The sequence below is a fragment of the Symphalangus syndactylus genome, chromosome 3 (assembly GCF_028878055.3).
Source record: "Symphalangus syndactylus isolate Jambi chromosome 3, NHGRI_mSymSyn1-v2.1_pri, whole genome shotgun sequence".
Taxonomy (NCBI): Eukaryota; Metazoa; Chordata; class Mammalia; order Primates; family Hylobatidae; genus Symphalangus; species Symphalangus syndactylus.
Window position 1 is genome coordinate 11,927,806 of NC_072425.2, and position 12,827 is coordinate 11,940,632.

The window sequence follows — 12,827 nt, forward strand, 5'->3', positions numbered from 1 at the left end:
GCTTTCCTGCCAGGTTTGTGTTGCATTACATCCGGGTCCCCTCTCACCTCCACCACCCTGGGCTCCGTGAGTGAGGGATTGGGTCCGATTCATGGAGCATGAAGTGGCGGCCACCCTTCTCCCTCTCTCTCTCTCTCTCTCTCTGTGTGTGTGTATGTAGCATGTATGTATGTATATATATATTAATATAGTCACATATGAATATATGTTTAAATTAGACCATGTATACAAGCCGTTTATTTACCTGCTTTTTTCTTATTCTGTCATAGACTTCTGCCTCAACCTGTCATAGATCTCTTTGCAAGTTAATGTAGAGATTGTTTTTAAAAGGTTGTCTAATATTCTATCGCAGAGATGTACCTTCTTTGATTTAATCTGTCCTCTATTGATGGACATTCTAGATCATTTCCAATTGTCACTATTGTAAACAACACTGAAATGGACATCTTTGTATACACATCTTTTTCCCCTCTGTGCTATTATCTCTTAGGTTCAAGTTCTTAGAAATAGGATTGCTGGGTCAAAAGACATGTACATTTTGAATTTTGATGCAAGTTGGGAAATTCTCTCTAGAAATCTTTGTCAACTAACAGAAAAAGCAAAAACAAAAACAAAAACCTCATTGTATTTCTATCTGGCCTTCCATTTTTCCCTCGAGTCAGACTTCTCTTCAGTTGAGAAACTTTGCCCGTATTGGTCCGAAAGTGGCCAATGTGAGGGACTCAGGGGCTCCAGGCCACTGGCTAATGAGGCAGCAGGACAGTTGGGGGTGTTATGGGCCGGGGATCAGGATCCTATCCCAGCCTGATCACCAGCTGGCTAGATGACCTTGGGCGGGTCACTTAAACCACAGCCTCTTTGGGCCTCAGTTTCCTAACTTTCAAACAAGAGGTCAATGGGATGACCTTCCAGGCCGTCAGAAAGCTGTGGCTCCAAAGGTCAGACCACCTGCAGTGCAGCTGGGTTTCCAAGCCATACCTGATTATTGAAGATGACACTCTGAAAATATTTGGTCCAAATAATTCTCACCCCTAAACAACGGAGGCCTTAGTGGGCTTGGATTATTAGCGGGATCCACCATTCTGATCTCAGCCAAATGTGGCCTCCTTAGAAGCCGTCCTAGGCCCAAGCAAACCATCAGCCTCCCACCATTTGGTTGATTTTCTTCACAGTACCCATGACTCTCAGAAATGGTTATTTGTTACCTGGGTAATGTTTGTCTCCCTGAGACAGCGTGAACTTCAGGAGCCTGGGGGCCTTGGCAGTCAGGGTTGCTGTGTCGCCCATATCCCATGTCCAGCACAGTGCCTGGCACAGCCCAGATGGTCAGCGACTACCCACTGGGTGAATTGTGGGGAGAGGATTATTTCTGTATTGGCTTCTTCTTTCCGTGAAAATATCTGTAAATATTTAGGGTAGACCTGGACTGGAAGGCTCTATGGCAGATTCTTACCCCACATCGTTTTACATCAGTATTTATTCATCCTGGCAAGAAAACACAAGGTCTCTGGATCAGAGGACAGACCAGATTCATTCCCACAGTAATCTCAGAGCTGGCTCCCCACGCCCCAGTTCCTCACAGGCAATGTGGAAAGAGCCAAGTGCACCCCGAGTGTACAGGGGGTCTATAGCAGGAGAGGAGCCCCAACATTGTGACTCTCGGAGCTTATGCAGGACAATATGCCGGCTCCCTCCCGAGCTTTACTCTGGAAGGAACCGACCCTGACTCCTTCTGGGGAGAGGAGAAGGAGGTCACTAGGTTTACAGCCCTTTGAATGTAAACAAATGCCTGGAGGCAGAGGTCCCTAAGTCTCTCTGGAGGTCTCTGTCTTTAACTTCCAAGGCTGTTCTTACTCTGTCATCCTTTATCCCAGGTGCCAACAGTCTTTGCTGACACGCCCTGACTACAGGCCACCATGAAAATATTAATGAAGCATCACTTCCCCACACACACCTCCTGAATTGAAAAGTAATAGTACCACCTTTGAGTGTGGGCTGTGTGCCAGAATTGTAAATGCGGTGTGAGCCGGTCACCACGGGTCCTGTTATCCTGTCAGCAGATAGGAAGCTGATGCTCAGAAAGTGAGAGACTGCCTGGAGATGAGGCAGCAAGGAAGGGAAGAGCTGAGATGAGACCTGGATTTGTGAATGCCCCAAGCCCATGTTCTCTCTACAACCTGGCTTCCCCAAAGTCTGGTCAAGTTGGGTTTAACAGAGTTGATTACTTCTGAAGCATTTGAAAAAGAGAAGCCTTCTATTTATTCAGCACCTACTATGTGCCAGACATCGTTCTAGGCAGGGAAAAATGGGAGAGACATGGTCCTTTGTTCTTATGGGACCCACCCATGAGAGAGACACAGACATTAAAGAAAGAATCCCCCAGAGAGAAGTATCCTTGTGACAACAAGGGTGGCAAGTGAGGGAGGATGAGAAGTGCAGGCTGGGGGCTGTCCTCAGAGACTTCCCTGGGGAGGGAACATCCCACCGTGGCCCTGAGGCTGAGTTTGAAGGCTGGCCCAGGCAAGATGTGGGAGAAGGGTGTTCCAGATGGAGGAGGTGGCATATGTGAAGGGAGGTGCAAGCTGGGAAGATTCACCTGGGAGGAAGGCAGGGCGCAGACCTTGTCCTGTAAAGGAGACCGCTCCTTATCCTCGGAGCACTGGGGAGCCACTGCAGGTTTGAAGCAGGGGAAGGGATGGGATTCGCTGAAGTGACTTCTCATTCATGCTAGATAGCCAGATGTTCTCGTTAAAGCAAAAACCCTTTTCTGCTCTTTCCAAGGGACTGGGGAAGAAAGGTTGAAGGACGTGAGAGAGAACACATTCAGGGAAATGCAGATTGCTTAGAATTAGGTTCATGGTTTTTTGGTGACAAGGGCAGTAACCCAGCAAGTCACGGCCACAGGGGAAAACGGCTGGCAGTGATTTTTCTGCATCTCTTGCTTCCACGTTCACCTGGCTGTCAGCCTGGGGGGCCCCGTGGAAGGTTTCAAATGTGTGCTTCAGGCCCGCTTGCCAGACCCCTGGGCAGTCAGTAGGAGGGTAACCAGGCAGCTTCCAGAGAAACTGCCAAACTCACTGCCACCACACCCCTAGGAACCAGTTCCAACCAGGGCCACAGTCATAGCAAACAATGGTAATATTTACCAAGTATTTCTGGAAAAATGAGTGCAAAGTGCAGGAAACGCAGTGCAAATTGCTAGAACGCAGCACATTAGCAACATAGGACATTTAATGAGTCTGGGAAGAGACGTGTGAATTTCAGGAAAATGTCAATTGCCGCAATGTAAACAAGAGGCTTCTCAATATCTCATTCTCCTTAGGACTTTATTTCAGTCTTTGGTTATAACTAGTTCTGTGATTCTTGGGAGAGACTTTGTTCTAAGCATCAAGGAGGGGAGAATTGGAGAATTTTGGGAAAGAGGGGAGTGGGGGTTGCTAGCAAATCACAGACTGGCAGAGAGCTTTGGGGGCACTGGCACAGTCCCACTTGAGGAAAACTGAAACTACAGCTGGGGCTGGTGCACGTCCAGGAAAAGCGTTTGCTGCAAAAACTGGGCCCATCGTGGGTGCTATGGTCTGAATGTGTCCTTCCAAAATTCATATGTTAAAATCTAATCCCCAAGACAATGGTATTAGGTGGGACCTTTGGGAGGTGATGAGGTCACAAGGCGGGGGCCCTTGTGGATGGGATTAGTGCCCGTATAAGGGAGACCCCAGAGAGACTCTTCACCCCTTCCACCAGGTGAGGATGAAGCAAGAAGGCACCATCTGTGAACCAGAAAATAGGCCCTTTCCAGGCACTGAATCTGACTTGATCTTAGACTCCCCAGGAACCCAGTTTACGGGATTTTGCTATAGCAGCCCAAACGGACTAAGACGGGGACAACTGCTCACATCTCACTGGGTTGCAGGTGGGGATGGTGTCTTGTCCAGGAAAGGGAAAGACTGAGGTCAAGGTCAGCCAGTGCATTTCCCATCTCACGCAGCCCTGTTGCTGGGACCGAGGAGGGACCTGGGAAATAGGCACTGACAGCCTTGTCCAAGTGGTTCCAAGTGGCTCCACCTAGACCCACTTCTTCAGCAGCTCAATCTATGGTCAAGTAAGGTTAGGAAGCCCAGGACCCATGGGCTACAGGCCAGCAGGGTGCTCACTTGTCCCCCTTGTCTACAGTTCCTGACAGCCTCCTCATGAAGGTGCTGAGCCAGCGCCTGGACCAGCAGGACTGCATCCAGAAAGGCTGGGTGCTGCACGGCGTCCCGCGGGACCTGGACCAGGCACACCTGCTGAACAGCCTGGGCTACAATCCCAACAGGTGAGCTGCCCCAGCCAAGCCTGCAGCCCTGGCCAAGCCCTTGGGCACCCCCTCTCCAGGGCTCAGCTGAAGGGGTCCAGGTTACACAAGCCTTCACGTGTTCCTGGAGTGGAATGTCTCCTGGTCACCCCCATTCCCACCCATCCCATCTGCCCGGTAGACTAGGAGTCAGGCTTGGGTTCAAATGCTGGCTTTCACTCTCCTTGCTGGACCCTCATCTGTAAAACAGTAATAAATACCAGTCTTGCCTTGGGGAATTGTTATACAAATCAACGGATGTTTTCTTCTACTATTTTTACAGTTTCATTTTTGTATTTAAATCTTTGATGCAGCCGATATTTATTTTGATGTTAGTAGGCAGTATGAGTCCCCCTTTTATGTTTTCCCCAAATGGTTAACCGTTTGTTTGGGGTGTTGAATATCACTGGATGTTCTGTCTTCCCTCTACTAGTTTGAACTTGAGAGTTCATCACAACTGTATATATTGTGGAGAGCAATGAAGCCCACCCAAGTGAAAGCAAGCAAAGGCTATTAATATGACCTTGCAATAGCAAGGGGTCAGCCACCATTGCTTGGTGTTTTGGCAGAGGCTCACAGGCAGGCAGTGGAGGTGACAGCATTCTAGTGGAAGGTGGGAAAGGCTTCGGTTCTACCATGCCCTAGTTGGAGGCTGTTGGCTTGGGGAAGCTGGGTGGGCTAACTAGAGGTGGGGCCTCCTGTGTGACTGGTTAAGGGAACATATTTGGGTTTCTCTGGTTGGTCCTACCTTGCAAATGGTGGCAAAAATGAGGGAAGCTGTCAATTCCTGATCAAGTCCTGGCCCTTTGGGGCTGATTGCTGCAGAGATTGTGGTCTGACTCCCTGGGCAGGTTGCTGCAGGTTGTGGGCTCCAGTTCTGTTTTTATATATGGTCTGACCATCATCACACTGTGTGTTTAGTCTCTCAATATACTGGGCCTGTTTCTGAACTTTCTGTTTTCTGAGTGTCTATTTCTGCAGTAGTACCTCTCTGTTTAACTACTTTACTTTTGTCATATCTGTATTTCAATAGTCAATGCAGGACAAGACCCTCTCATTAATCTTCTTTATTGTCTGTTTTATATATTTATTATTCCAAACGAGCACTATAATGATTTTATCACATACAAAAAGAAACTGCCATTGAAATTTTAGCTGGAATTGCCTTAGATTTTCAAATTGATCTGTGATATGGTTTGGCTCTGTGTTCCCACCCAAATCTCATCTTGAACTATAATCCCCACATATTAGGGAGGGACCTGGTGGGAGGTGACTGGATCATGGGGGCGGTTCCCCCATGCTGTTCTCATGATAGTGAATGAGTTCTCACGAGATCTGATGGTTTTAAAGTGTGGCACCTCCCCCTTTGCTCTCTCTCTGTCTCTCTCTTGCTGCCGTGTAAGATGTGCCTTGCTTCCCCTTTACCTTTTGCCATGACTATAAGTTTCCTGAGGCCTCCCCAGCCATGTGGAACTGTGAATCAACGAAACCTCTTTCCTTTATAAATTACCTAGTCTCAAGTAGTTCTTTACAGCAGTGTGAAACGGACTAATACAATCCGTTACAGTTTGACAAGGCTATATTCTGTCTTTGCTTCTAGTGAAAATATCAACACTTCCTTGGGTCTCGCATTTTTTATTTTATTTCTAGGTATATTATCTCTTGTTCTTCTTACTGATATTATAATAAGATATTTTCATTCCGTATTTTCTAAGGGGGTTTTTCAAGAGTATAGAAAAGACATTGATTTTGGCTTACTTATTTTATACTCCAGCCACCTTCTCAAACCCTCTTACTGTTTTGGATAGTTTTTCAGTTGAGTCTCTTGGGTTTTTCAGGTAGATGACCATGTCATCTACAAATACTCATCCTTTTGCCTCTTCCTTTTCAATATTTATACTTTTCATTTTACTCTTGTTGGGCGGTACTTTCAGAACAGGGTGTCATGATCGACACTGTGGTATTTCCTGACCATAAGGGCTGTCCTGGTACTGCTGACATTAAGGTGCTACTGGCTTTTGGTTTGAAGTGCATACAATTTGTATGAAGTTAAAGAAGTTGGCCGGGCGTGGTGGCTCACGCATGTAATCCCAGCACTTTGGGAGGCCGAGGCAGGCAGATCATGAGGTCAGGAGATCGAGACCATCCTGGCTAACACGGTGAAACCCATCTCTACTAAAAAATACAAAAAATTAGCCGGACGTGGTGGCAGCCGCCTGTAGTCCCAGCTACTTGGGAGGCTGAGGCAGGAGAATGGCGTGAACCCGGGAGGCAGAGTTTGCAGTGAGCCGAGATCGTGCCACTGCGCTCCAGCCTGGGTGACAGAGCGAGACTCTGTCACAGAAAAAAAAAAAAAAAGAAGTATAGCTCCATGATTTAAAATCTCTTGTTAATGTTTATCAGGAGCTTTTCAGCATCCTTTAAAATTGTTTTTTCTCTTTTTGACATATTGATATTATAAATCATGTTAATAATAGTAAGCCAGTCTTTTGTTCCTATAATAACTAGTTTGGTCATGGCATATTGTTCCTTCATGGTATATTATTCTACTGCTTGTGGCAGATAGAATTTTGACCCTTATGACCTTTGCCCCTCTGCTGTCATGCCTCTGAATATTACATTACATGACAAAAGGGACTTTGCAAATATACTTAAGATTACTAACCAGTTCACCTTAAAATAGAAAGGTCATCCTGGACTATCTGGGTGGGTCCAGAATAATCACACAAACCCTTAAAAGCAGAGTTCCCTCCTGACTGAGGGCAGAAGAAGAAGTCAGAGAGATTTCTAAGCATGACACAGCATTGGTGGCTCAAAGATGGGGGCCATGGAAAATGTGGGAAGAAATGAATTCAACCAACAGTGAGCCCCAGGTGAGAACTACAGCTCTGGCTGATACCTTGACCTAAGCCCAGTTAGACTCATACCAGATTTCTGACCTACAGAAACTGTGAGATAATAAATTCGAGTATCTTTTTTTCTTTTCTTTCTTTCTTTCTTTCTTTTTTTTTTTTTGAGATGAGTATCACTCTGTCGCCCAGGCTGGAGTGCAGTGGCATGATCTCTGTTCACTGCAACCTCTGCCTCCCAGGTTCAAGTGATTCTCCTGCCTCCTCCTCCTGAGTAGCTGGGATTACAGGTGCGTGCCACCATGTATGGCTAATTTTTGTATTTTTATTAGAGACAGGTTTCACCATGTTGGCCAGGCTGGTCTCGAACTCCTAACCTCAGGTGATCCACCCGCTTCGGCCTCCCAAAGTGCTGGGATTACAGGTGTGAGCCACCGCACCTAGCCAAATTTGAGTATCTTTTTTATTGAGACAGAGTCTCGCTCTGTCTCCCAGGCTGGAGTGCAGTGGCATGATCTTGGCTCACTGCAAGCTCCGCCTCCCGGGTTCACGCCATTCTCCTGCCTCAGCCTCCCAAGTAGCTGGGACTACAGGTGCCCGCCACCATGCCTGGCTAATTTTTTGTATTTTTAGTAGAGATGGGGTTTCACCGTGTTAGCCAGGATGGTCTTGATCTCCTGACCTTGTGATCCACCCGCCTTGGCCTCCCAAAGTGCTGGGATTACAGGCGTGAGCCACTACACCCAGTCCAAATTTGAGTATCTTTAAGCAGCTAAGTTTGTCATAGTATGATAATGGCAGCACAAGGAAATTAACATGCTGTTGGATTGTATTGGCTACATTTTAATTTTTTTGCATTAATATGCATGTATAATATGGATTAGAATTTTTCCACATTCTTGTGCTTTGTTAGGCTTTAGTATCAGTAATGTGAAAATTTCATAGATTTTCTTTCTTTCTCCATATCTGAGAGAGTTTTTAAAACTCCAGCAGTAACTATTTTTTGGATCTGGCACATTGGGGCAGAGGTAGCTTGTTAACAATTTGATTTATTTTGTTCATGGTGTTTGGTCAATTCAAATTTCTCTCTTTTCTTGTGCAATTGGTCTCTTCCTAGAAAATCATCCCTTTCCCCTGTCTTTAAATATATTAACATAATTTGAATATCTTGTGCCATTAATTTTTATTGTGTTTCCTACAGTTTTGGCTTTATGTGTTTTGGTGCTATGTTATTTAGTGCATAAAGGTTTCTGTCAGCTATGTGTTCATTGTGAAATGTATTCTTGATGAAAGTGACCATCAGTGACAGACAGCTAATTATCTACCCCAACATTTATTCTAACTTTCCTCCTCAATAACAAAAGATCAATTTTCAGAGGAGTACCTTGGTGTCTGAAAATAAAAGATCCCATTTTCCAGTCTTCTTTACAGCTATATGTAGCCACAACACTAAGTTCTAGCTAATGAGATATAAGCATACAGTTGTGTGGTTTTTCCAGGAAGCCTGCTTTAAGGAATCTAACTCAGCTGGAAGGTGTTAGCTTTTTTTAATTTTGCCTTTCTTTTTGATTTTCCTGAAGTTAATAATCATCTTGCTTTTTCACTTGTCTAGTTTTCTTTGTACCTATTAGTTAATTATTTCCACATCCATAACAGCCTTTCAGAACAATTTCCCACAAAGTCCATCATGTTGTGTAATCTATCAGTTTCAGGTTGTTGTTTTTTTTTCTTGGTCACTCCTATTCCTCTCCTGTTTGGACTGGTTTTTTTCTAGGCTTACTGCATAGTTGATCATCAAGGGCTTTTCTTTACTATAATCAGAGGAATTCCCCTTGGCTTTCTTTTGAGTTGGAGTCTCTGCTTCCTGAGTCACACATATTCCTTTTATATACCCCCTTGATTTGACAAAGCATAACCTCTAGTTGCTTCCCAAGTTAAAAAGATGATTTAAAAGCAGTAGGCTGTTACACCAGAAACACATGTGTTCTAAATTGAAGAAGTCACCCTTCATGCCTGTACACAACAATCATTTTGGGATTGCCACTCACTACTACACTGAAGATTCTCTTTACCCTTCTCCCATATTAGATATTTTATTTCTATATCCCATGGTTTCCTTTTTCTTGGTTTACTACCTTGTTTTGGTTGAACACATCTATCAGTAACTTCCTGAGAAACGGTGTATGGGAGGTAAATTTTGGGGGCTCTACTATTCTATCTGAAAGTGTCTATTCTATCTTCATACTTGTTGGATAGATTGGGTGGGTGAGAAACTATAGGCTGGAAATGATTTTCCCGTAGAATTTTGAATCTCCAGTGTTGCTAAGAAGCCCAATGCCAGTCTGATCCTGATCCTTCATATGTGACTTTTTTCTTCCTGTGGAAGTTTGTAGGCTCTTCCCTTTGTCTCCAGAGTTCTGAAATTTCACAGTGAAATTTCACTGTATCCTTGGTATAGGTCAGATTTACTTCACTGTACCAGAAATTAATCTTGAAACCTGTGTCCTTCAGCCCTGGGACATTTTCTTGAATTATTTTGTTAATGATTTTTTCCCCTTTTTTCTATTCTCTCTGTAACTCCTGTTATTTGGGTGTTGGATCTTCAGGACTGGGATTCTAAATATTGTAAAAATATCTTTTTTCCCTTGTATTTTGTGTGTGTGTGTGTGTGTGTGTGTGTGTGGTCACTTACTGCTTTTTGTTTTGTTTGGCTCTACTTTCTGGGAGATTTCCTCAATTTTCTCTTTGAACATTTTTATTGAATTCTAATGTCTGCTGTTGAGTTTGTTTATTTCTGTAATATTCAAGAGCTTTTTGTTTTCTGAATATTCCTTTTATAGTTTCTTGATCTTATTTCATGGATTTTTTTTATCTCTTGAAAATGTTAATGACATATTTGATTTTGTTAGGAGGATGGAGAGATAGGCTTTTTTCCTTTTCCTTTCTGCATAACCAGTTTCTATTGAATTTGTGTTTGTCTTGGTCTTATTCTTTCTCAGCAGAGTCTTTTTTTACCCTTAGATGTTGAATTACCCTTGGTTGTTTGCTCATGTCTAAGAATGGGAGACTAAAAAGCGATTTGGAAGCTCTGAGTGCATGGAAAGAGCCCACAGGCTTAGTCTTCACTGTAGGGTTGTATCATTGGGGTGATAAAATAGGGCCATCTGTGCAGAACCCTCCCATTAAGTGTCAACATCTTTAGATCTTTTCCTCTGGGCTGCTCAGATTCACCAGAGAGGACTCATGCAGTCTCCTGCTGGAGGGTAAAGACCTTGCTGCCAGGACCCCCTCTCTGGGGGTCCAGGGGAGAAGCAGGACACTGGGAAGGGCAGGGGAGGGGTCTCACATACTGCATGCAGTTTGCATACTTTTACCTAATTCCCCTGTGTTTGCCATAGACTCAGGCTCTCAACTGTGCTTGGCATTCTTCAGCCCAAAGAGCCTGTATTTTATCCTCTCTAGAGAATAAATGTTTAATTTCTTCCTGAGTGGAGGAGAGACATTCACTCAGCTGGGTGGAGTGAGGAAGGGATCTAGGACTCACTCTGTTCTCCAATTTCAACCAAGCCCCCTTATTTTAGCCACCAGTTCCCAGGTGATGCCTGTGCCTGAGCCTTTTGAGGATTTTCTGGGGAAGATGAGGTTGATTCTCAGCTTTCCTACTACTGATTTAGGATTTGGCTTTCTGAGGCCGCCTCAGCTCATTGCCTCTGGTCCAAGTCTACTTTCCAGCATCAAAACCTTTGTCTGATTGCCTTCCTCTTCCCTGTTCTTTCTGTCCTTGTAGGTTAGGTTTTCAAAGTGTCTTTCCTGTCATTTTTCTGTGGGATTTGGGGAAGAAACAAAATCTGGTGCGAGTTTCAAGAAGCCATTTTTATCTGGAATTCAAACTCTGATTTCTTTGTTACATTTGCATGTTCTTAAGTTTTACTTTCACCTATTTTGCTTCTCTTATTTTTTGTTGATGACACAACTAAAAAGCAGTATGGAAGCTCTGGATGCATGGGTGTAGCCCATAGATGTTGTCTTCACTGTGGACAGAATGAAATTGGGTTTGATATTTTTTCTTCAATCTGAATGTCTTTTTCCTTGAATAGTTGAGTCTATCCCACTTATTTTTGCTTTTCTTACTTTATTTTGTGCTTCATTGTGGTTTCCTTTGTTTTCCATCTTTTCTTTATGGGATGTGTTTTGAGTTTTGTTCTTGTTATTGTTAGCTTCTTACCTGCCTCACTTCCATTAATTTAGAAGATAATCTGTTTGTAGTTCTAATTGTCTCTTCAACATGACTTGATTAAACCTTATTTCTCAGTTTGTTGATTTTGAAATGCAGCAGAATATCTTGACCCCTTCACCCAGGCGTGAGCCGGGTGTGGTGGCTCACGCCTATAATCCCAGCACTCTGGGAGGCCTAGGCGTGTGGATCACGAGGTCCAGAGTTCAAGACCTGCCTGGACAATATGGTGAAACCCTGTCTCTACTAAAAATACAAAAATTAGCCAGGCATGGTGGCGGGCACCTGTAGTCCCAGCTTCTCGGGAGTCTGAGGCAGGGAACTGCTTGAACCCGGGAGGCGGAGGTTGCAGTGAGCCGAGATCACGCCACTGCACTCCAGCCTGGGTGACAGAGTAAGACTCCATCTGAAAAAAAAAAAGGGGGATCCCACATGTACTGCCTCCTCATCCCCCTTCTCCAGCCATTCTCCATTTTGGGGGAGCCAGGGACAGACATATCCTGAAATTTTTCTGTGCCAGTCTATTATACACAGATTATTGTTTTTAATCAGTATTGATTAAGCTTATCTTTCTAGAAATATAACAATTATATTCTGTTTTTAACTATAATTACTATACTTACAAAGTTTTTATTCTCTTTAAAACTGGATTAAGATTTCAACACCAGTTGTTTATATATTTCAACCTCTTCACTTATTAATTTTGATTTTATCTTTCATTTGAATGGATTATGTCTTTGAGTCATTTTCAGCTAGGGTACATAAATACTAAACTTCCTGAATTCTTGCATACTTGAGAATGTCTCTCTGTTATTTTTACTTGTAAACAACATCTGGCAAAGAATTCTTTGATCATGTTTCTTTCTTTCTCCCCCCGACCTCCTCCTCCGCCCTCAGTGTTCCAAATCCCTTCTGCACAGCCTCTGACATCTTGCCAGATGTGTTTTTCTTTCCTTCTTTCCCTTTCTTTCTTTCTTTCTTTCTTTCTTTCTTTCTTTCTTTCTTTCTTTCTTCCTTCCTTCCTTCCTTCCTTCCTTCCTTCCTTCCTTCCTTTCTTCCTTTCTTTTCTTTCTTTCTTTTTTTGATGGAGTCTCACTCTGTCACCCAGGCTGGAATGGCGCAATCTCAGCTCCCTGCAACCTTCCTCTCCTGGCTTCAAGCGATTCTCCTGCCTCAGCCTCCTGAGTAGCTGGGATTACAGATGTGTGCCACCATGCACAGCTAATTTTTGTATTTTTAGTAGAGACAGGGTTTCACCATGTTGGCCAGGCTGGTCTTGAGCTCCTGACCTCAGGTGATCCACCCGCCTCGACCTCCCAAAGTGCCGGGATTACAGGCATGAGCCACCGTGCCCGGCCTATAGATGTGTTTCTTTTGCCTGGGTGTTCATGAGATCTCTCTGTCTCTCTCT

At 44.1% G+C, this 12,827-nt stretch overlaps 1 protein-coding gene across 8 annotated transcripts in view; it reads left to right on the forward strand.

Moving 5' to 3' along the window:
- Nucleotides 1-12,827, forward strand: part of AK8 (adenylate kinase 8) — a 152,548-nt gene that overhangs the window by 81,080 nt on the left and 58,641 nt on the right. For all 8 annotated transcript variants that reach the window (XR_008656462.2, XM_055270589.2, XM_055270587.2 and 5 more), the window contains one exon: nucleotides 4,174-4,315. Coding sequence is in view for 7 of the 8 variants with exons in the window: in XM_055270589.2 (XP_055126564.1) it covers nucleotides 4,174-4,315 (142 nt within the window). In the remaining variant the exon portion in view is untranslated. The remainder of the gene's footprint in view (nucleotides 1-4,173; nucleotides 4,316-12,827) is intronic.